General features: G+C 47.0%; 1 protein-coding gene across 1 annotated transcript; it reads left to right on the top strand.

The window, feature by feature from the left end:
• The first annotated feature begins 2,981 nt into the window (after nt 1–2,981).
• On the top strand, nt 2,982–3,823 carry LOC147970972 (uncharacterized). Its single transcript, XM_087523756.1, has 3 exons — nt 2,982–3,089; nt 3,148–3,467; nt 3,583–3,823. The coding sequence occupies exons 1-3, from the start codon at nt 2,982–2,984 to the stop codon at nt 3,821–3,823; spliced, it is 669 nt and encodes a 222-aa protein (XP_087379882.1).
• Nucleotides 3,824–25,583: the final 21,760 nt, after the last annotated feature.

The raw sequence follows: 25,583 nt of genomic DNA, 5'->3' as shown, positions 1-25,583 counted from the left end.
TACTGATCTGTACAGCCACTCGGTAATCCTCAAGCCAAGTGTCAGGCTTCGATTCACCAGTGAACTTACTCACTCCAGTTGCCAACCTGAAGTTGGGAGGGATCTCTGCAGCCCTGATGGCTCCGCGAAAACACTCGGGAGCAGAAACATGCACTTTGCATCCAGTCGGGCAATCTCTGTCCTGCCCTTCTCCGTGTGCTCGGTTCCTGTCCACCAGACCTTGCACCAGAATTGACCGTGCATCAAACCCTAGCTCTCTTGGGTCAACTGGCATCCTCTGATCCTTGCTGTACGGGCGCCTATCATCATAATGCGGGGCACATATGATCCGCCCCTCGAAGCGGGCGTAGACACTCGACGGTGGTCATCACGGTCGAGCTGATGATCGTGCTGCTCGTGGTTCCGACCCAAGTACTGTCCTTGGCGATGCCCTCGTCCCTCGCGTCGCGGAGGCGATCTTGGGCTGTGAGCCGACTAAACTGTGTCAGCCCCCAAAGATCTACTATGAATTCTGTTATGCGACTGAGATAGTGCAGTGTTCTGCTCTCCTGCTGCCCGGAGCAGCGCTCTGATCTGCATCAAACCTCTTCCTCTTCTAGCCTCCGACTGGGACGACTGAATAGACTCTGCTATACGGGCTGCAGCTGTAAGATTCTGAATCGGAGTGCGGTATACCTGTGGTTCAGGCAGGAACCATTATCGCTGTCGTCGACTGGACTCGGGGATCTGCCGCCGAGCACGTTCGTCGAGTGCATGCTGAAGGTTCTCCAGTCGAGTGCGCTCAGCCAAAGTGGCCAAGTGCGCCGCCTCCAAGGCCCGAGCCACAGAGGTCTCTCTGACAATGGGCGTGTGGAGCGCCTCCACATTACAGCGGTGAAGTTCCTCCCTCTGCTGAGAAGAGAGGGTTTCGGGGTGGTACTCCTCGTGAACGCGCGACGGATCGCCACCGCCGTCGTCGCCGCCATTGCGACGCATGCCAGACGGGCTGCGCAACGTGTCGACCATCAGGACCTCCACCGCGGGGTCGCTGCTGTCGCGCTCGGATAGGGTCTCGACGGAGCTAGTCGACAGGTCGAACAGGCCATAGAGAGATTCGTCGGGCTCGATTGCCACGACTTGAGGGGTGGCCGACCGACGTGCCACCGCATGTGCTTCACCCACCGCTGAAGCCGCGACCGACCGGACCACTTGGGACGGTGAACAGCGGGGAGCGAAGACACCACAGGTGCTGACCAATACTGCGTCGACGGCTGCCGCAAAAGGATGCCGTGAATGCACGCGTGAAAGTGTGTCGCCCCGCAGATGGGGAGTGTCTCGACGTCGAGGGGAGCTTCCTGAAGCCAAGAGGAGTCGTCAACAATGAAAACAAGCGCGCTGAGACAGATCTCGCAGCCCTCAGCCAAACCTCTGCTGGAAACCATGATGATAGGACTCGAAGAAATCGCAACCTCACTGGAAAGTCGCTAAGACACCGGCCCCACGGTGGGCGCCAATTGTCGTGGTTCTAAGTCTGACAATAGAATGGGGGTAGGTATGAGGAGGCAAGATCCTAGCTACGGTGAAGTTGTGCATGCAAGATTTACGAGTTCGGGCCCTTCTCGGAGGAAGTAACAGCCCTACGTCTCGGTGCCCGGAGGCCGGTCGATTGGATTATGCGCGAAGTTACATATATAGAACACTAAAGTTATATAAATGATCATTAAGACTACGGAGTGAACGCCTGACCGTTGCCATCCAGAGTGACCTTAGATCTTCTGTACTCCGAGTGGTTTCTGATGTGGTCGAATGATTATATCTTGGTCGAATAGAATTGGGTTGTCCGAGTGGAACCCATGGTCGAGTGAGTTGCATCCTGAGGTGATTTCAGTCGGTAGAATTTGATGTCCTTCGAATGTCTTTAACTGTAGGGTAGTGTCCTTGGGAAGGGTGCTTAGATCAGGTCTATTGCCCTACCCTAGGTACATGTCATCATCACTTGGCTCTTTGCCTCTTCGAGAAGATGAGCAATGATGTTACTACTTCTAAAGTATCTAATCAACTGCTGCATGTCCGTCCAGAGGGTGCGGGAGGGATAGCTTGTTGTAGTAAGCAAAAGCCTATCCCCGTCTGCGAGCCACCGCACACATGGGCGAGGAAGAGGGCATGTAGTAGTAAAATCAAGCTTATCCTCATTGTACGAGTCAACGCGACACATCACAGCACTGGCCCCACATGCTTGCCTCTAAACATGGCTAAAAGACCCGCAGTGTACAATATATTTGCTACAACCTCTAACATTTACCCCACCACAAATTCAAATATATATTCCTGTTTTGACCAGATGAGCATGCAAACTAAAATCACCAGGATGACAGGTAGGACAAGAAGATTATTTTAATCAAAAAATGCTTCGAGACGGCCTCATAGCATGGAACCGACTCCAATAATTCTAAGCTTGGAGGCACGGTACACACAATCCTAGACAATGTCACTATACTACCTCCCCTACACATGAAACTGCCACATGAGCGTCCGGGTTGTGCTTGGCTCTTCGCCTCTTCGGGAAGTCGAACAATGATGGTACTACTGCAGTGGAGTACTACTAGTATGATTCTGGCCATCTGACACCGAAGGAACTGCTGCATGTCCACTGCGTGCGGGAGGGAGAGCATGTAGTGAAAGCTTCTTCTAGTCCTGTGAGCCACCACGCTCATGGGCGAGGGAGAGGGCGTTGTAATCAAACCTCTCATTGTTGTATGAGTTGACGCGACACACAAAGTAGTGCACTCGATATATTTTAATAATTTGAGTTTACTGATGCATTAATTACAATGAATGCATCCATGCCGTGACTTTCCTTTTGATACTTGCATGTGTTGATTTAATGCACCTTGAAGTAGTATGAATATGTGATGGTAAAACTTTGTAATGCCCCGTCCATAAAGAGAGAGATGGTTGTGCATGAGGAGGGCGAGATCATGCCAACAGAACAAGACCCAACGATGGAGCTCCCTATGGTCTCCATGGACCTCACTTTGCCCAACTACCCCTTGTGCCTCCGCCCCTTGACGCCTCTAGTGTATGAGATTCGAATCCACCTCGTCCAGTCGGTAGATCGAGCAAGGTGCAGGTTTCTTGATTGATGTGCTATTCAATTGATTTGTGCAGTGCACGGAAGAGCACCTGGCCTATGCGGACTATCGCGGCGAGCGCCCCGGGAACCAGTGGCGGTGCCAAAAGTGTGAGCGCGGCGGCGGCTTCGACGTGCGGAACACGGCGATGGACGCCATCCTCTCCTCGGTGAGGGTGGAGTACCCGCACGAAGGCTGTGGGCTCTACGTCACTTACCACAAGCTCGCCGATCACAAAAGCGTGTGTCCGCTCGCGCCCTGCAAATGCCCCATGCCCGTCTGCGGCTACGAAGGCCTGTCGCCAGCACTCTCCCACCACATCAGCACCCTTCATCCCATGCCTGTGCACAGGATCCAGTATGACAATGTGCTCCAGCTTCAAGTGCGACTGTCGGAGCCACGACTCTTACTGTTCACGGAGGAGGACGGTCACGCGTTTTTCTTGGTTGGCGGTGTCGGTCATCTGCATCAGGGCGGGGGCGTCCCCACTGCCACACTACGTAGCCAAGCTATGGGCGAACCGCCTGCCGGGGGAGCCCAAAGGAAGGACCGATGCCGTCAAGGTAGAAATCAAGGTGACAAGCAACAAGGATCCCAGCGACGTCGACGTGAAAGAGCTGACCTTTTTCACAGTTCCGCCCAAGCTGCCAGCGGGAGCTGGGTTGTCGAGGACAGCGTCCCTGCACATTCAGATTGACAAGCTCACCTCCTAAATGATTCTACAGTGCCTCCTGTTTATCTTAGTAATATGCCAATATAGGGGTTACCTCGGTCTACTTTAGCTTAAGGGATGGTGGGTTTTGGTGGCGATGCAGCAATTACTTCGACATCAGATGAGCAGTTAAAGTAATTTCCAACAGTCGAACGGATATTTTGTGTCTGTTGGATATAAAGATCCTTTGGTTAAGAAGTATAAGCATCTTATATGCTTGTTTTTTCAGGAAGTGTTGCATACTTGTGCGAGTTGACGCAACACATCAAAGTAGTACTACTACTAGTAGTACTCACCCGATTGCGAACCAGGCAGACAAAGTCGTGTCGTGTTCGTGCCGTGTGCGGCCCACACATTAACCAAAACCTCACGTCTCCAGCTTAGCCTCCATGTTTTAAACTTCTCAATCTCAAGGCCAAGGATTAACAAGAACCTATGATAGAGCCAATCGAATGGTTGAGAACACTACAATTCATAGCTACATATGTGTGTGAGAGAGGACGAGTGCGTGCGTGCACCTCTTCTCTTCGTGTATAACGTACTAAACTCAGAGTACAAGTGTATGTGGGTGGCATCGACCTAGTGAGCTAGAGATGGCGCGTGTGAGAAGTCCTAAGAGACTAGGTGTGTGCGTGGGAAAGAGGGAGAGATATGATATGTGTCGATGTAATGCGTGTGAAGAAAAGACTACTCTATAGCTCGCCACGAGGCTATTCCTGTTGAACGCCCCAATAACCATAAGATATGTATCCAACGGTGCTAGTTATTGCACCTACACAGTAGTAGAAAATGAAGTAGCATGGCATATTACAAAACTGCTACCCCACGGCCAAGAAAACGTGCCCACGCTATGCCATCCGGGAATAGTGCCGCACTTCGAAACTAGAACCGTCAATAAATTTTGAGCTTGCGTCTCGTCACATTCCAAATTACTACCATGCTATATTTAATTGCAAACCTGTTCACACTGATCACAACCTAAACGGTTTCCCACTTAGGAGCATATTAGTACTCGGTTATAAATACTACTATGCCAAGATGACTACACATTCCTCCTCAACTCCTCATCCACAAAAACAAACAAGTCATTCAACATCTTTCCCTTGCGTCTGCCATGGCCAATGTGAGTCCTGGGTCGAGAGATTACCACTAGGGAGAGGTGAGCAAGGAAGCGAAAGCACGAGAGATGTCCCGCCTTGACGCAAAAGCAGCCGACATGTCCTGCCACGTGGCAGTAGCAACACAGAGGTCCCGCCGCGTCGTCGATGCAGCAGACTGGTCCGACCATGCCATGGAAGCAGCAGAGATGTCCCGCCGCACCGTGAATGCAGCAGAGATGTCCTCCTGTGCCGCGGTGGCCTAAGTAAATGTCTTGCGGGCAGGCGAGGACTCTTACAGGCGCATGCATGCGATCATCTATAACCCGATGGATCAGATCTCCGGCTGTGCGCGGTTGCAGGACGACATGAAATCCTTGTTTGAACAGGCTAATGGCGTCATCTGGCAACTAGGGGTGGGCAATGCGATCCAGGCCAAGTGCGACCTACTGAGGGCGAAGATCGTCGGAAGGGCCAAGCAGGCGGAGGAGACTGCTGCCTTGTTGAAGCGGCCAAGCGTCATCGTCAAGCATCTTATGGACGATAATGCCATGCTCTGCATCGAGCATGAAAGGATGATGGAGGAATCTGTGGATGCTGCCAAGCAGTGTATTAAGGGCATGAAACTGATGAAAGAGATCATCGCTGCTCGCCGCGAGAACTAGACTACGCGACCTGCAGTGCATCAAGAAAGTAGAGATCAGCGAGCCAGATCGTTGTATGAGTCTTCCTTCTACTTTTTCCCCTGTGTATTTTGGGCGTAGCAACATGTGACTTTTTTAATTATCTTCCTAAATATGTAAGACAATTATTATCCACGATCGTCGTCCTTATATATTGATCAGTCTTGCTATAAGTCATAGTAGATGCTATATAGGTTCGTAAGATCTTACATCAAGATCCGTTCATGATTTTCTTTTTAGGTTTTCTTTTTTCTCTCTTAAATCTCAGTCGAGTGAGACATAGCCACGCCATTAAACAGGGGCTTGGGTGCCATTAATGGAGACTTTGGGAGAGAGGTGGGTGGAAGATGGAGGTCGAAGGGCTCTCTGATAACCCACAAGTATAGGGGATCAGTTGTAGCCTCTTTCGATTAGTAAGAGTGTCGAACCCAATGAGGAGCTAAAGGCAGAACAAATATTCCCTCAAGTAATATCGACCACCGAATCATCGATACAACTCTACGAACGCTTAACGTTCACTTTACCTAGAACAAGTATGAAACTAGAAGTACTTTGTAGGTGTGATAGGATAAGTTCGCAAGATAATAAAGAGGACGTAAATAATATCTAGGGGCTGTTTAGATAAAGAAATAACTAAGTTAGTTTTAGTAGAGAGCTTTTTCTCACACATTAAGGTTATTTGTCCCTGAGCAATCGATAACTAGACCGGTAATCATTATTGCAATTTATATGAGGGAGAGGCATAAGCTAATATACTTTCACTTCGTGGATCATATGCACTTATGATTGGTAGCAAACATCCATAACTACTAAAGATCATTAAGGTAAAAACCCAAGCATAGCATTAAAGTATCAAGTCCTCTTTATTCCCATGCTCCATAACCAACTTATCCATGTTTGTGTTTCTATCACTCACACAACGCAGACAATAAGCAAACTATGAACATATTGCAAACCCTACAGCGGGGATCCCTCATGCTTGCGCGACATGAAGAGCACCATAGGACAACACCAATAATAAAACATGCAACTCAAACCAATCACAATCATCAATGAACCCATAGGACAAAACGGATCTACTGAAACTTCATAGGATAGCCATACATCATTGGGAAATAATATATAGCGTTGAGCACCATGTTCAAGTAGAGATTATAGTGGGGGAGAAGAGGTGTTACACCGATGCATAGAAGGGGAGAGAGTTGGTGATGATGGTGGCAAAGTTGTTAGTGTAGATTGCGGTCACAATGATGGCCCCGGTGGCGTTCCGGCACCACCGAAAGAGAGGGGGAGAGAGCCCCCCATCTTCTTATTCTTCCTTGACCTTCCCCCTAGATGGGAGAAGGGTTTCCCCTCTGGTCCTTGGCTTCCTTAGCAGCGGAGGGGCAGGAGCCCCTCCGAGATTGGATCTCTCTCTCTCTCTCTCTCTCTCTCTCTCTGTTTCCTTCTGTTTCTACACTCTCTAATTTTGGCCTTTCACCGTTTCTTAAATTCCTAGAGATCCGTAACTCTGATTGGGCTGAAATTTTAATACAATTTTTATCCGGATATTAGCTTTGTTGCGCCATAAGAAGGGCACCAACCTCCTTACGGAATGGCCACAAGGACCAGGGCCGCGCCCTACCCCTGGGGCGTGCCCTCCGTCCTTGTGGGCCCCTCGGGCATCGTCTCGTGTTGATTCTTTTTCCCAAAAATCACATATATTCCAAAAAAATATCTTCGTATGTTTTTATCTTGTTTGGACTCCGTTTGATATGGATTTTTTGTGAAACAAAAAACATGCAACGAATAGGAACTGGCACTAGGCACTGGATCATTATGATAGTCCCAAAAATAGTAGAAAAGGTTGCCAAAAGTATGTAAAAGTTTTAGAATATTGGCATGGAACGTATCACTTTCCTCTCGATAAGCATGCACGGAGGTCTGATCGCACGCCTCCCATACTCAAATAGCTACCTGCGTGGTGCCTCCTAGGTAATAAAAAAAGGGATGCGTGGTGGCACGTAAATGGTAAGTAGAACGCCCATGGTTACAATAATACTTGTGTTTCCGATTGTAACATGACAACACTTGTTCCAAAATGACTTTGTTGATTGTTAATATGTGCACCTTCGCAAATTAGACAGCAAAATTACCACAACATGTTGGTGCAATGTCATGACACCAAGCCAAGTTTCATGATTTTCATGCGTGTTTTGGATTTATAGGAATTAAAAACCAAGTTTCTCAATGTTTTCGTCCGAGCCACGACGCCCAGTTGTTTGAATTTCATTCCCATTTCTTGCATGGGGCCTAGAAATTTACCCGAGGACACACATGTGACTTTTCAACCAACTATGGTGCACTAGAGCATGTGCTTGTAGTTCAAATTTGAATTATGCACATTAAATGACCAGAAACTCAATTAATGTATAAAAGGGCCAAACGAACCCGGAATAATTCCAAAATTTAACACAGCACTCATATAGTTGTATGTTGCCTCTATAAAGAAAATCAAGGGGGGCAGCGTATATCGTTTTGCACAGAAAGGTGACACGTTCCCTCTCAGAACCACGAGCTTCTTGAGAGAAGCTCTGGTTTTTAAGAAGCTTATACCAAAACTTGTTCCAATTCGACCAATTTTTTTTACCACAGCATGTTAGTACCATGACATGTGATGTGGAGCATCCCACGACCATCCACATGGATGCCACCTCAACTATCCAAGCTCCAAGTGGACCAATGTTATGGGCTAGGGCACGTGCTATTCAATCCGAGGTGACGTCACTCCTACTTGAGTTTTCCCCCCTCTTCACGTGAGACATGGCTACTGCCTAAGTCCGAGATACTATGTGTCATCAGGTACAACGCTTAAGACTCGGAGCTGAGGACTGTAGAAGAAGAGACAGGCGTCAACACTCTGGACAGCCTGGAACTTCCGGCCCCTGGACCTTCTGGCTGACCCGGAGCTTCCAGCCGCCGACAAGTTCGACCAGCCCAGGTGTGCCAACTCTCGGGTTAGCCCGGACCCCGTCCCGGACCTTCCGGCCCCCCGGATGCCAGCACAGCTCCACCGCGCCAACTCTCTAGTTAGGCTGGAACCTCCGGCGCCCGGAACTTCCGGCCTAGCCCGGAACTTCCGGCCCTGCCTACGTGTAGCCACTTGGGCCGAGGCCCGTGTACCCTTTCGTTACCTAGACTATATATACTCTATCTCATATGACTTTCTAGGGTTAGCATTGGTTTAGCTCATTGAGAGATAGAGCATTTCTCATCCATATCGGATCTTCTCCACGAGAGAGACCGTGGCCCCTCTACGGAGAAGATCCACCTTGGATTCAAGACCCCTTTACAGGAAGATCCCCTTGTGGATTCAAGACCTCCTCTCAGAGAAGAACCGGCTACCCTTTTGTATCGTCCTTAGTTGTCCGTGGATTCGTGTATCGTTCTATGTATCCGAGGATCTAGCACATGTGTGACTTGTTCATGTTGGTTTGAGTGTTTTCTCTCGTTTTCCCCTTTTGTGTTCTTTGTGTTCTTGGACGGGATCCGCTCCTTTCGTGAAAGATTGGCCTATAGGGTTCCTACCCTACATCATCTTGGTATCTAGAGCCAGGTTGATCATGATTTCAGAGCCTCCCCGTTGTGTTGCTAGCCTAATTTTGTTGTTTTTCGTCCTAATCCGAAAATCCCCACCAAAAATAGCCCCAATTTTTTTTGTGATTTGTTCGTGTGTTGAGATTTTGTTGGTTTTGATCCATGAAGTTCATGTGTGGCTCGTAGATCTAGCCTCCCCACCTTCTTTTCCTCCAATTTCTTCTTTTTCCCCTTCGGATTTGGGCTTTTCCCCAAGTTTTTCCGCCCAAATCCACGATCCCCAAGTCTCTGTTCTTGGCAGAATCCCGACCACCGGAACTTCCGGTCCAGCCCGGACATTCCAGCCCCCGGACCTTCCGGCCTTCCCCGGAACCTCCGGACCCCGGACCCTCCGTCTTGCCCGGAACTTCCGGCTTCGACAGAAAGTTTGCACTACTTCCACATCTCCGCCCAAATTCCACCAAATTTTGTTCCCGTGCTCACCATATACCATATATACTTCCGCATACCCCCCACCATTTCCGCATAACCCAACTATTTTTTTGGACGCTCTCCGACACAATTGCTACTTTGAGGTTTGAGAATTTGAGTTGCGGTACCGTATCCTTTTGTGTTTCGGCTATCTAGGTACGGTTCGACATCGACATCACCGCTGCTCATTTTCGCCACGGACGCGTCATCAACAATGACCACCTCGACTACGACTTGGTATTCATTCCACCACTTTGACACCATACCGGAAGCAAGACTGGTAACCTCATCTTGGTATTGGACATATCACTCTTGCCATTACATTGATAGCCATCATAGCCTTACAACTTTGCGTTGCTTACCCATTGAGACTAGCCATTGAGTATTGCCGGCAACAAGACTTGTGCACATTAGTGATCATACTTCCCATAGCATACATACATCATTGTTGCCTATATTGGTATCATCTCTTGTGTCACAAAGTTGTCATCGCATACTCACTTGCTATCTTGGTTCGTCAAGCATTGCATGAGAAAAGAGCTCAAACATCAAAGAGCCAAACAAGCTTTTAAGCAAAAGAGGAAGGATAAGCAAAGAGCTTTTAAGCAAGAACCATAGCATCATACAACATTAAGATTGTCATACTCGATCATCTTGGATCATATCATAACAACACCTTGCATACAAAGTATTTGGGATAGAAGTCATTACATTTTTGCTAAGTAGGTTGTGCACAAGTTCTTGTATCCGCCTATCGTGCAATCGTGCTAGCGTCTCTCTAGTGTTGTGCAACAAGAGCATTTTCGCGGTTTCCACATTTTGGCTCACCCTTGGTTGCACAACCCCACTTATCTTTTTGCGTGTGTGTTTCCGTGTACCTTATATGCTTGGTCTACTTGTTACATTGCATCTTGCGAATCTTTTCCAACATTATTGAAGCTCACTTACAATTACATCAAATTTTGTGCCACCATCCTAACCAAGCTCCACCAAAAGCTTTAACTTGTGTAGCTGTGAGAAACCGACAAGAACTCGTACCAATTGTGCTATTTCCTTGTCCTACATTGGAGTGATCCTCGATCCACTTTCAACTTCGGTCAAGGTACATTTGGTACTCGTTCTTCTCTTTCTACCACTCACATTTGTCTTGGAATGATGGATAGGCCAAGTACTTCTACCAACCCACTCTTCATGGAGCAAGACGACAACATGAACTCTTTCGTCACCAAGAGTCACCTCTTTGGTGCACAACGTGCTTTGCATCAAGAGCAACAAGCTATGAGTGAATGCATCGACAACCTTGTCGCCGACTTGCGACTTTCCGAGCAACGTACAAGGGACTACTTCGACCACAAGCTCGACGATCACAAGCAAGAGAATGACGCAAGGATGGACGAGATTCGCTCTTTGTTGCTCAACCGCTCTTCTTCCACTTCAAGAAGGAGCCGTTCAAGTCACCATTCCGACTTCACCCTCTCCGGCTCAAGTACACCAACATCGAACACTCTTCATCGAGCTGCGCGCAACGAGCGTCAAGCAAACCTCAATCCACTTCGAGACACCGACTCGCAAGAACATCGACGACGTCAAGCTGAAGAAGCCTTTGCGCTAGCTCGAGAACGACAACAACAACGCCAACATGAAGAGGAAGAACGCGCGCGTCTACACCAAAATGCACAAGATGCCGAGGCTCAATGTAAAGAACAACAACTCCGTGATGCTCAAGCACTTGACACGCAACAAGCTCTACACGATGCGAGTCAAGCCGTTGTCGACCGAGGCCGTCAAGCCCGTGAAGAAGGGGAAGCACTTCGCGAAGAAATTCACGAACGACGACTTCAAGCTCGCATGCATCGTCTAATTCCTCCTCGAGCTCGACGCGCTCCTCCACAAGCTCGCCAAGACCATCAAGTTCATCAAGAGCATGAAAACAATGGGAATACTCCGCGACAAGAGCAACACGAGGTTGACAACCCTCCGCGACAAGAGCAACACGAGGTTGACAACCCTCCGCGACAAGAGCACCACGAGTTGAACAATCATCTACAACATGGGCGTCATCATCCCCGACCCCAACACAATGAAGAGCAATGCTACGGCAAGCTCAAGTTCACCATGCCCAAGTTCAACGGAAGCAACGATCCCGAAGAATACCTTTCATGGGCATTGAAAGTTGACAAGATCTTCCGTTTGCACAATTATGAAGAAGAGAAGAAGATCGTGATGGCATCCCTTGAGTTCCAAGACTATGTCCTCATTTGGTGGGAACAAATCATAGAGCGCCGTGAGGCAAGAGGTGAACCACCCATCACTACTTGGGCACAAATGAAGGATGTCATGAGAGCACGCTTCGTGCCTACCTACTACAACCGCGACCTCTTCAAGAAACTCCAACAACTCAAGCAAGGAACCAAGAGCGTTGAAGAATACTACAAGGAGATGGAGATTGCAATGGTAAGAGCCAATGTCACGGAAGATGATGAGAAAAAAATGGCACGTTTCTTGAATGGACTCAATCATCCTATCAAGAAGATCGCCGACTTCCAACCATACTCAAATCTCATCGAGCTAGTGCAACAAGCTACCAAAGCGGAACGCCAAGTGCAAGATGACTTCAAGTACGCCAAGTTCTCATCCAAGTCCTACGGCTTCTCCAATAACCAAGCTTCAATGAATCCAACACCGACTACAAGAACATCTACTTCCAACATCGACAAGCCGACTTCCAAGAAAGCTTCGTCAACTACAAGTCCTCCTCCTTCGAGCAACTTCAAGCCGAGAGCTTCAACATCATAAACCCCAACCGATGAGACCATCAAGACGAGTTCCTTCAAGTGTTTCACTTGCGGAGGCCGAGGCCACAAGTCCTACGAGTGCACCAACAAGTGGACCATGGTCTTCAACGACGATGGCACTTATGACTCCATGAGTGAAGGTGAAATGGAAGCACTTGAGCAAGTCACCATGCACCACCAAGTGAACAATGAAGAAGAACAAGTCTTTTTTGATGAAGACTCAAGTCCCGCACTTGTTGTCTCGAAAGTCTTGACTCTCCAACATCACCAAGAAGAAGACCAAAGAGGCACCATATTCCACACCAAGGCCGGCATCAATGGACGATCCGTCAAGGTCATCATTGATGGAGGGAGTTGTCACAATCTCGCAAGTGAAGAACTTTGCTCCAAGCTCCAATTGCCCAAGACGAAGCATCCACATCCTTACAAAGTGCAATGGCTTAGTGACTCCGGCACCATCCAAGTCGAGCACCGAGTACAAGTCTCCTTCAAGATCGGCGCCTACGAAGACACCTTGGAGTGCGATGTTGTTCCAATGATCGTTTGTCATCTTCTCCTTGGACGGCCATGGCAATTCGATAGAGGAGTCGTCCACAACGGTCGAAGAACCACTACATCTTCAAGATGAAGGGCAAGGAGTACGTCTTCCGTCCAATGTCGCCAAGTCAAGTGATCACCGACAAGCATACCACCCATCGTGGAGAGAATGGTGAGAGAGTGAGACACCAAAAAGAGAGTGAGCGCCACAAGCCCAAATTGAGTGCCTCCACGATGAGCGAAAACAAGAACTTAGTTCTATTTGCCACCAAACGTGAGATGAGAGAAGTGTGTGAGAACCCATCTAGTGTCCTACACTATGTCATCGTGTGCAAGGACAATGCACCACAAACTAACACCTCTCACACTCTTCCTCTAGTGTTGTCTTCTCTTTTGCAGGAATTTCAAGATGTTTTTCCCGATGAGCTACCTCCCGGACTACCTCCTCTACGAGGCATTGAGCACCGAATTGACCTCATCCTCGGAGCACCACTTCCAAACAAAGCTCCCTACTGCGTCAACCCCGAAGAAACCAAAGAAATTCAAAGGCAAGTAAAACATCTCATAGACCATGGACATGTGCGTGAAAGTTTGAGCCCTTGTGACGTTCCGGTCATTCTTGTGCCAAAACGTGACGGTAGTTTTCGCATGTGCTCCGATTGTAGACCTATCAATGCTATCACCGTTCGTTATAGGTATCCCATTCCACGCCTAGATGATATGCTTGATGAGCTTAGCGGTGCCACTATATTTTCCAAAATTGATCTTAAGAGTGGTTACTATCAAATCCGCATACAAGAGGGTGATGAATGGAAAACCGCCTTCAAAACCAAGTTTGGTTTGTATGAGTGGTTAGTCATGCCTATGGGTCTTTCGGAAGCACCGGGCACTTTTATGTGCCTCATGAATCATGTCTTTCACCCTTACATTGGTATATTTGCTGTGGTCTACTTTGATGATATTCTTGTGTTTAGCAAATCTATCCAAGAGCATGTCACCCATGTCCGCACCATTTTGCAAACTCTTAGAAAAGAGCGTCTTTATGCTAATATGGATAAATGCCTTTTTGGTGTTGATAAGCTCGTTTTCTTAGGATTTTTTTGTCTCTTCTAAGGGTGTTCATGTAGATGAGTCCAAGATCAATGCTATTAAGACTTGGCTGCAACCAACCAACTTGCATCAAGTGCGTAGTTTCCTTGGCCTTGCGGTTTTCTATCGTCTCTTTGTAAAGGATTTTAGCACCATTGCTTCGCCTTTGCATGCTTTGAGCAAGAAGAATGCGCCTTTTGTTTGGGGACCATCCCAAGATACCGCATTCAATGAGCTTAAGAATTTGCTTACTCATGCTCCCGTGCTTGCTTTACCCAACTTCGACAAACCTTTTGAAATTCATTGCGATGCTAGTGGTAATGGCATAGGAGGTGTGTTAACGCAAGAGAAGCGCCCCATAGCTTACTTTAGTGAGAAACTTTCCGGAGCGCAACTCAACTACCCCATCTATGACAAAGAGATATATGCTTTAGTCAGTGTTTTGCATGAATGGGAACACTACCTTCGTCCCCATGAGTTTATCATTCATACCGATCATGAGACTCTCAAGTATCTTAAGGGACAAACTAAGTTGAACAAGCGTCATGCTAAATGGAGTGAATTTATTGAGTCTTTTCCATATGTCATCAAGTACATGAAAGGTAAAGAAAACATAGTAGCGGATGCTCTTTCCCGCATTTGCATGCTTGTCATGCAACTTGAGTTAGATGTCATTGGCTTCGAGCATATCAAAGACTTTATGAGCATGATACAACTTTTGCCATTCCTTATGCCAAGTGTTTGTCGAATACATCTTGGGAACGCTATTACATCAAAGATGACTACCTTATGAGAGCAAACAAACTTTGCATTCCCGAGTCCTTGCTTTGTTTGTTGCTTTTGCAGGAATCTCATGGAGGAGGCTTAATGGGACACTTTGGATGCGACAAGACGTTCGCCACGCTCTCAAAGAGTTACTTTTGGCCAAAGATGTTTCGGGACGTCAATTGCTTCACCAACCGGTGTTCTACATGTCGCAAAGCTAAGTCCAAAGCTCAATCTCATGGTCTCTATATGCCTTTACCGATTCCATACCAACCTTGGGAAGACATTAGCATGGACTTTGTACTTGGTTTGCCTAGGACTCACAATGGGAAAGATTCCATATTTGTCGTTGTGGACCGTTTCTCAAAAATGGCACACTTTATTCCTTGTAACAAGATAGATGATGCTTCACATGTGGCTAACCTCTTTTGTAGGGAAATATTGCGTCTACATGGTGTGCCAAAGACTATCGTCTCAGACTGCGACGTCAAGTTCCTTAGCTACTTTTGGAAGACCCTATGCGCCAAGCTCGGAATCAAGCTACTCTTCTCCACGGCATACCATCCTCAAACCGATGGCCAAACGGAGGTGACAAACCGCACACTCTCCGCTCTACTCCGAGTACTCATCAAGAAGAACATCAAGGAGTGGGAGGAGTGTCTACCCATCACCGAGTTCGCCTACAACCGAGCAAGACACTCAACAACCGGCAAGTCCCCTTTCGAGGTCGTCTATGGATTCAACCCTTTGTCACCATTGGATATTCTACCTCTACCACTCCAAGAGCGAATCAATTTGGACGCAAGTGCATGAGCGACCCATATGAAGAAGGTGCATGAAGATACAAGAAACACCACCGAGCGCCAAGTACAACGCCTTGCAACCAAGCTCAACATCAACAAGCAACCTATGGTCTTCAACATTGGTGATCTTGTGTGGCTACACCTTCGCAAGGAGCGCTTTCCACAAGAACACAAGTCTAAGCTTCGACCTCGAGCCGATGGACCCTTCAAGGTGCTCGCACGCTAAAACGACAACGCTTACAAGATCGACCACCCACGGGACAAATACAACGTGAGCGACATCTTCAACATCAAAGATCTCTCTCCCTTCCATGGTGATGAAGAACTCGATCCGAGGACGGATCTTCCCCAAGGGAGGGGAGATGATGCGGAGCATCCCACGACCATCCACATGGACGCCACCTCAACTATCCAAGCTCCAAGTGGACCAATGACAAGGGCTAGGGCACGTGCTATTCAATCCGAGGTGACATCACTCCTACTTGAGTTTTCCCCCTCTTCAAGTGAGACATGGCTACTGCCTAAGTCCGAGGTACTATGTGTCATCAGGTACAATGCTCAATACTCGGAGCTGAGGACTGTAGAAGAAGAGACAGGCGTCAACACTCTGGACAGCCAGGAACTTCCGGCCCCCAGACCTTCCGGCCGACTCGGAGCTTCCGGCCGCCGACGACTTCGACCAGCCCAGGCGTGCCAACTCTCGGGTTAGCCCGGACCCTGTCCCGGACCTTCCGGCCCCTCGGATGGTAGCACAGCTCCACCGCGCCAAGTCTCTGGTTAGGCCGGACCCTCCCCGGAACCTCCGGTGCCCGGAACTTCCGGCCTAGCCCGGAACTTCCGGCCCTGCCTGCGCGCAGCCACTTGGGCCGAGGCCCGTGTACCCTTTTGTTACCTAGACTATATATACTCTATCCCGTACGAATTTCTAGGGTTAGCCTTGGTTTAGCTTATTGAGAGATAGAGCATTGCTCATCCATATCGGATCTACTCCACGAGAGAGACCGCGACCCCTCTACGGAGAAGATCCACCATGGATTCAAGACCCCTTTATGGGAAGATCCCCTTGTGGATTCAAGACCTCCTCTCGGAGAAGAACCGGCTACCCTTTTGTATCGTCCTTAGTTGTCTGTGGATTTGTTAATCGTTCTATGTATCCGAGGATCTAGCACATGTGTGACTTGTTCATGTTGGTTTGAGTGTTTTCTCTCGTTTTCCCCTTCTGTGTTCTTCGTGTTCTTGGATGGGATCCGCTCCTTTCGTGAAAGATTGGCCTATAGGGTTCCTAGCCTACATCAACATGACACCATGCCAAGTTTCATGATTTTCAGGCGTGTTCCGGATTTACAAGAATTTTATAACCAAGTTTCTCAATGTTCTCGGCCGAGCCACGACGCCCAAATGTTTGAATTTCATTCCCATTTCTTGCATGGGACCTAGAAATTCACCCGAGGACACACATGTTATTTTTCAAGCAACTTTGGTGCACTAGAGCATGTGCTTGTAGTTCAAAATTGAATTATGCACATTAAATGACCAGAAACTCAATTAATGTAGAAAAAAGGCCAAACGAACCCCGACTAATCCCAAAATTTAACACGACACTCATATAGTTCTATGTTGCCTCTGTAAAGAAAATCAAGGGGGGCAACGTATATCGTTTCGCACACAAAGGTGACACATTCCCTCTCAGAACCACGAGTCTTCTTGAGAGAAGCTCTGGTTTGCAAAAATCTTATACCAAAACTTGTTCCAATTCGGCCAAGTTTTCTACCACAGCATAGTAGTGCCATGACATGACATCATGCCAACTTTCATGATTTCCAGGCGAGTTTTGGATTTATAGGAATATAGAAACCAAGTTTCTCAATGGTCTCGACCGATTCACGATGCCCGGTTGTTTCAATTTCATTACCATTTCCAGCATGGGACCTAGAAATTCACCCAAGGACACACATGTGATTTTTCAACCAACTTTGGTGCACCGGAGCATGTGGTTGCAGTTCAAAATTGAATTATGCACATTAAATATCCAGAAACTCAATTAATGTATAAAAAAGGGCAAACGAACCTGGAATAATTCCAAAATTTAACAAAATGTGAACTTACTTAATATCTTCTCTATGTGGGGCATTTAATAAATGTATATTATATATGTTTTCTACCCTATTCAAATTTAGTAGATATGATAGTTTGATGCTCTCACATAATGTATTATTGACACTATAGGGGATGTTGATTCCTATCAACTACCATACCCTAAAGGTTAAAACATGTACATAATCATCTTCTCTGTTTTACACAGTACACTACCAACCCCTATACAATCATGCACATTAAACTGATGATAGGAGTTTTATGTAAACTAGTGGGTTAAAGTTGATTTTCATATTGTTTAAAATTGTGTCAATAAAGATTTTTGTTTAAGAATATTGTTTACTGATGTCGTCGGATGTGTGTATGAAAGATGCTTTTTTCCTCCAGTTGCAACGGACAGGCATGTATTGCTAGTGTATAAAAAAGACCAAACGAACTAGGAATAATTCCAAAATTTAGCAGGGCACTGTAACGCCCTCGATGCAGCTATAGCTCCCACGTGTCGAGGCACGACTTAGAGACATAACCGCATTGAAAGCAATGTCGCAAGTTAGGCAATCTTCACAACATCCCATGTAACATAGATAATAAAGGGGAGATACATAGTTGGCTTACACTCGCCACGTCAATCAAAGTACATAAATAGCATTACAGCATTCAAACACTCATGGCCCGACTACGGCGCCAAAATAAAAGATAACCCAACATGCGACACGGTCCCGATCACCCCAACTGGGCACCACTACTAATCATCAGGGAAAGACACGTAGTATCGGCGTGAGTCCTCGTCGAACTCCCACTTGAGCTCAAGCGCGTCATCTGGAGCAGAATCATCAGGCCCTGCATCTGGTTTGGAAGTAATCTGTGAGCCACAGGGACTCAGCAATCTCGCACCCTCGCGATCAAGACTATTTAAGCTTAATAGGAAAGGCAAGGCAATTATGTGGAGCTGCAGCAAGCGACTAGCATATATGGTGGCTATCATGTTCGCAAAAGAGAGCGAGAAGAGGAGGCAAAGCGCGATCGAGTAACTAGAGGGCATCCTGCGGCAAGCATTACTCCAACACCGTGTTCACTTCCCGGACTCCGCCGAGAAGAGACCATCACGGTAACTCACACAGTTGATTCATTTTAATTAAGTTAAGGTTCAAGTTATCTACAACCGGACATTAACAAATTCCCATCTTCCCATAACCGCGGGCACGGCTTTCGAAAGTTCAAATCCCTGCAGGGGAGTCCCAACTTAGCCCATGACAAGCTCTCACGGTCAACGAAGGAATAAACCTCCTCCCGAGACATTCCGATCAGACTCGGCATCCCGGTTCTACAAGACAACTCCGACAATGGTAAAACAAGTCCAGCAACACCACCCGCTGTGCCGACAAATCCCGATAGGAGCTGCACATATCTCGTTCTCAGGGCACACCAGATAAGCTAAGCGTACGGGAGCCAACGTAACCCAAGTTGCCAAGGGATGGCCCCGCACAGTGCTCTAGGTTGGACCAACACTCAGAGGAGCACTGGCCCGGGGGGTTTAAAATAAGATGACCCTTGAGTCCGCGAAACCCAAGGGAAAAGGCTAGGTGGCAAATGGTAAAACCAAGGTTGGGCATTGCTGGAGGAGTTTTATTCAAGGCGGACTGTCAAGGGGTTCCCATTATAACCCAACCGCGTAAGGAACGCAAAATCCGGGAACATAACATCGATATGACGGAAACTAGGGCGGCAAGAGTGGAACAAAACACTAGGCGAGAGGCCGAGCCTTCCACCCTTTACCAAGTATATAGATGAATTAAGATAACAAGGCAATATAATGATATCCCAACAAGTAAAAAATGTTCCAACAAGGAACGGTCTCCAATCTTCACCTACAACTAACAACGCTATAAGAGGGGCTGAGCAAAGCGGTAACATAGCCAATCAACGGTTTGCTAGGACATGGTGGGTTAGAGGTTTGACATGGCAATTTGGGAGGCATGATAATCAAGTGGTAGGCATCATAGCATAGGCATAGCAAAAGAGCGAGCATCTAGCAAAGCAAAGATAGTAGTGATTTCGAGGGTATGATCATCTTGCCTGCAAAGTTGTCAGAGTTGACTGGATCCTCGAAAGCGAACTCAACGGGCTCCTCGTTAGTGAACTCGTCTCCCGGCTCTACCCAAACAAGACAAAACAAGCAACAAGGACACAATCAACCACGTGCAAACTCCAACAACATGATGCAAACATGGTATGCTATGCGGGATGCGATATGTGATGCATATGCAAGATTTGACAAGGAGTGAATGAACCTGGCCCTAACTTGGAAAACCAAGTGTTCCACTGGAAAGGTGAGATGAAATCGCTTGAAAACGATATAAAGATCGCCGGAATCGGAGTTACGGTTTGGAAATGGCAAGCAAATCAAATATGACCACGTTCTGCGATTTACAGCAAGTAGCCATCTAAATGCAACAAGATGAACATGCTACAGCACCCAAACATGACAACAAAATACATGGCAGGGATACATACATGATGCTTAACAAAATACTAGCACTGATTTACGGCCAATTCATCCATTAAAAGGTTCAAACAAGCATGGAAAAAATGCATTTGGTAAACAGATCTCAGACTTAGTGAAATTAACACTTGTCTGGAATTTCAGATCAGATAGCACTGTTTGGAGCATGAAAACAGTATGCTACAGGGCCTGAACATGGCTAAGTAAAGCATGGCATGGAGCTACTCAAAGATCTTAACAAAAGTCCCTTAGTGACCATGAGCCAAAAGGGACCAGAAAATACATTTGCAAGCATGTGAACATGGCAAAAACATAATCAGTTCTCAGACTTAGTGAAAACTGGAGCATGCTGAAAACAGATATCAAGTAGGCATGTTTACGAGCTCGATGCACTCACTACAGAGCATGTCATGACAATCTAGGCATACACCCATCAAGAATACACAAAATAAAAGCTATACATGGCCAGAACAATAACATAGCATGCACGGATCAACTACAACATCCTCGGCAAAATCGCTAACAAGTAGACAATCTGCCGAGATTCACGAAATGACAAAAGTAGAGCTCGATTGACTCAAGCTAGGGTGCTCCATAATCGCAAACAAAGACATGGATGGATAGAGCACTACAAGATTAACAAAACATCCTTACTGATCATCCTCAAAAGAGGCACGGATCACTAGGAAGCAACATGAACATATGGCAATATGAGATAAATAGGTCAAGGACTTAGTGGAAATGCTAAGTCCCTGAAATCAGCATTAACAAATGCTCCACTTTGCAAGCTTGTGCTAGTCACCACACACATCACAAAAATACATGGATTGCACCTCTAGAAAGATGGCAAAACATATAAATAAACACATGTAGAGCTCAGGGGCATATCATGCACACATTAATCATGGCAAAAATGACAAATATCTAATTGGAGCAGCAGATCTGACAATTATCTCAAATAGCATTCTTCCAACAGAATTTCGGGCATCAAGATGAACTCAAATGAAAATGATGCAATGAGATGAAATGATGTGCTCTCTGAGACGAACATTTTGATATGCTATATGCCCAAAACGGAGCTACGGATGAGGAGTTACGACATGATGAACAGGGGCAAAATAATTAGGGTTTGAGGCAAAAGTCAACCGAGTTTGGATCTGGATCCAGATCTGGCCGCACGGGTTACGAGGTTCGCCGGAGAGAGGGGGGGGGTCGCCCGATGGAGGTGTGGCCGGGGCAGCGGCGTCGAGGAGGTGGCGAGGTGCGGTGGCTGGGGCGGAGCTTGCCGGCGGGTGGCGCGGGGCCGGTCGGGCTACCTTGCGCCGGCCGGTGTCGGTGGCGGGCGGCGGCTCCCGGGCGCCTCGGGCGGCCGGACTCGTGGAGGACGGCGGCGGCGCGGCTCCCGGGCGGCGCGTCGAGGAAGGGGACGAAGGCGGGCGACGGCGCGTTGGTTTGGGCCGCGGGGGCCCGCTGCGGGCCGTGGTGGGCCGGCGGAGGAGGCGGCGATGTGGGGCGGTTCCCGCCACATGGCAGCGCGGGATTGGCGGTGGCGGATCGGGCGGACGTGTCTGGTACAGCCCGGACGTTGTCCGGCCGCGCGGATGGGGTGGGGCTAGGGTTTGGAAGAGGAGATCCGCGAATTTCGGGAGGGTGGTGTATATATAGGCATAGAGGGAGCTAGGAGTGTCCAAATGAGGTGTGGTTTTCGGCCACACGATCGTGATCGAACGCTCTAGATGATGGAGAGGGTTTTGGTGGGTTTTGTGCCAAAATGGAGGGGTGTTGGGCTGCAACACACATGAGGCCTTTTCGGTCCCTCGGTTAACCGTTGGAGCATCAAACGAAGTCCAAATGGTACAAAACTTGACAGGCGGTCTACCGGCAGTAAACCAAGGCCGCTTGGCAAGTCTCGGTCCAATCCGGAAATGTTTAATCCCCACACATGAAAGAAAGGTAGAAATGACCACCGGAGGAGAACGAAGCGCCGGAATGCAAAACGGACAACGGGGAAAATGCTCGAATGCATGAGACGAGCACGTATGCAAATGCAATGCACATGATGACATGATATGAGATGCATGACAACGATAACAACACACGGAGACAAAGACCCGAACCCGAGAAAATAAAATAACTTAAGGCCGGAAACGGCAAGAGTTGGATTACATATTGGGAAAAATCATATCCGGGGTGTTACAGGCACTCACATAGTTCTATGTTGCCTATGTAAAGAAAATCAGGGGGGAGGCAGCGTATACCGTTTCGCACACAAAGGTGACACGTTCGCTCTCGGAACCACGAGGCTTGTTGAGAGAATCTCCGGTTTGCAAGAAGCTTATACCAAAACTTGTCCCAATTCGGGTACATATGAAAATAGTGTTTAGATTATCTCGAATATCCCGCTACCTAGATCAATGTACTGTGATTTGAATTCAACATAAAATGGATACAAATATTTGAATTGGAGATCGTATGGTACATGTAGTTCATAGTGAAATATATTACTAATATATGCATGTTTTCTGTTATCAAGATAATATTTAAATGATGGTACAACTTGAAAAAAATCATATTCAAATAAAGAAAATTGATTCAAATTTAGTCCTTATGGTAGACGACAATATACATGTTCATAGGGTGGAGTAAAATGTTCATATAAGATGGGAGATCAAAATGTAGGACTACATCCAATATAAACGGGAAGGTCACCTAACGGTATATTTGAATTCAACATAATGTGGATTCAAAAATTTAAATTCGAGATCCTGGCATTTATAATCATATAAAAGGGACATGACTCTTTCTTGTGGTGAGAATTGATTTGTTTTCTGTTGTTGTTGAGGCAAGTGCAAATTGATTTGGTACTGTACAGGGTACTCTTGTTCTCCCGATTTTTTTTCATTTTTCTTGTAGTTTTTTTCAATGGCATTTATATCAATATAATAAAAGGGGACATGACTCTCTTGTGTCTTGTATGAATTGTCTTTTTGTACACGTTAAGTTTGTTCTACTGAACATGGAATCCGTGCCTTGTTATCCCAAAATTTTCAAGCTCGAGTATCTTTTGTCTCTTCTCTTGTGAAAATCCCACATCTTCAACCCGCGTCGTGCCTTGTTATCCCGAAATTTTGACCCGCGCGAAAACTTCCTCCTCATCCGAAATCAGTCCCGCAGCCCAGACACGCGAAATCACCTGTCTACCCATCAGCCAGAAATGTCGTCTCGACGTCGCGTGGTCAAAACCGATGGGGGTACGTTCGTAACTTTCCCAACATTTCGGACAAGCGCGTCCCTAAGCCATGACTCCCCCATACCTCCCCCTTCGCTCCCCATTCGTACTCCGAGGCCGCAAAAACCCACGAAACCCCACGCTCCTCCGTCGGCCTCCCGACCGCCGCCCAGCCGGAGATTCTTCCCCGACAATGTCATCCACCGCAACAGCTTGTCGTCACTCATCCACCGCATCGGATGAGTATCTATCGTCGATATCATCATCCTGCCATGTCAGCCACCCCATCCTCCACCTCCAAGGATCTTCCCTGACGTTCGCCTCGTCTATCGCGCCACCTCCATCCCCATAGCACCATCTTGACCTACCCCATCGGAACCGCAGCAACTTATATGATCGAAAATAGACCCGGGGGACATAGGTTTCACTTGAGGCTTCTCTCGAGATAGAAAATGATACGGTGGGTGAACAAATTACTGCCGAACAATTGATAGAAAAACGCAAAGTTATAACGATTTCTAAGGCAATGATCATGAATATAGGCATCACTTCTGTGTCAAGTAGACCAAAATGACTCTGCATCTACTACTATTACTCCACACATCGACCGCTATCCAGCATGCATCTAGAGTATTAAGTTCATAAAGGATGGAGTAACACATTAAGTAAGATGACATAATCTAGAGGAATTAACTCAAGCAGTATGATGAAAACCCCATCCTTTAATCCTCGATTGCAACAATACAATACGTGCCTTGCTGCCCCTACTGTCACTGGGAAAGGACACTGCAAGATTGAACCCAAAGCTAAGCACTTCTCCCATTGCTAGAAAAACCAATCTAGTTGGCCGAACCAAACCGATAGTTCGAAGATAATTACAAAGATATCAAATCAGGCATAAAAGAACTCAGAGAAGATTCAAATAATATTCATAGATAAGCTGGTCGTAAATCCACCATTCATCGGATCTCGGCATACACACCGCAAAAAAGTATTACATCGGATAGATCTCCAAGAACATTGAGGAGAACATGGTATTGAGAATCAAAGAGAGAGAAGAAGCCATCTAGCTACTAGCTATGGACCCGTAGGTCTGTGGTAAAGTACTCACGCTTCATCGAAAGGGCAATAGGGTTGATGTAGAAGCCCTCCGTGATCAAATCCCCCTCCGGCAGGGTGCTAGTAAAGGTCCCTAGATGAGATTTCACGGGTACAGAAGGTTGCGGCGGTGGAAAAGTATTTTGGTGGCTCCCTCTGGTGGTTTGGGGATATTTGGGAATATATAGGTGAAAGAATTAGGTCAGGAGAGTCACGGGGGGGGGGGGGGGGGGATAAGGGTGTGGGCGTGCCCTACCCCCTGGGCGCACCCTCCGTCCTTGTGGACGCCTCATGGCTTATCCGACTTCATCTCCAAGTCTCCTGTTTATCTTCTGGTGGAAGAAAAATCATCGCGAAGGTTTCATTTCGTTTGGACTCCGTTTGGTATTCCTTTTCTGTGAAACTCAAAAACAAGGAAAAAAAGAAACTAGCACTGGGATCTAGGTTAATTGGTTAGTCCCCAAAATAATATAAAATAGCATATTAATGCATATAAAACATCCAAAACACATAATATAATAGCACAGAACAATAAACAAATTATAGATACGTTGGAGACGTATCAAATCTCTTGTGTGGTGCCTCCGTACTTGTTCAAAGTAATTTATGTGAGGTGAAGATCAAGGCATTAAATGGGATTGTCATATTGCACCACATTTCCTGCTTTCTGGCCTGCTTGTATCCGCAAACAAAGACAACATATTAGTTCCTAGCTGTAGTTTTGAATACTTTGGGCCTCTTTGATTTGTAGGATTTTTAAAATACATGAAGAGTGACATGTCATCTTGAATCGTTCATGATTAACATCTCAAAAAATATATGTATTGATCCCCCAAATTTCCTTTAGAAATCATACTACATTTGTTATTGTAATCATGGGTAAAAGTAACAACAAATTAAACTACGTACTAGTTAACAATTAACAAGAAAGGAGGATCACCTCGATGTATAGCTTCTCTGTGCATGGAAAGCATCTAAGGAATCTAAGAACTTCATCCAGATCGAGGCCGATATGATGTAG

The sequence above is a fragment of the Triticum urartu genome, chromosome 5A (assembly GCF_056163025.1).
Source record: "Triticum urartu cultivar PI428250 chromosome 5A, HENAU_Tu73, whole genome shotgun sequence".
Lineage (NCBI taxonomy): Eukaryota > Viridiplantae > Streptophyta > Magnoliopsida > Poales > Poaceae > Triticum > Triticum urartu.
Note: the sequence above shows the minus strand (reverse complement) of the source record. Positions and strands in the feature narration are given on the sequence as shown.

Excerpts from the sequence above, each read along its gene's own strand:
- LOC147970972 (XM_087523756.1), top strand. The coding sequence starts at position 2,982 with ATGGAGCTCCCTATGGTCTCCATGGACCTCACTTTGCCCAACTACCCC. Across the intron at positions 3,090-3,147 it reads GAATCCACCTCGTCCAGTCG|TGCACGGAAGAGCACCTGGC; the intron begins GTAGATCGAGCA and ends TGATTTGTGCAG. Across the intron at positions 3,468-3,582 it reads ATGCCTGTGCACAGGATCCA|GGCGGGGGCGTCCCCACTGC; the intron begins GTATGACAATGT and ends CATCTGCATCAG.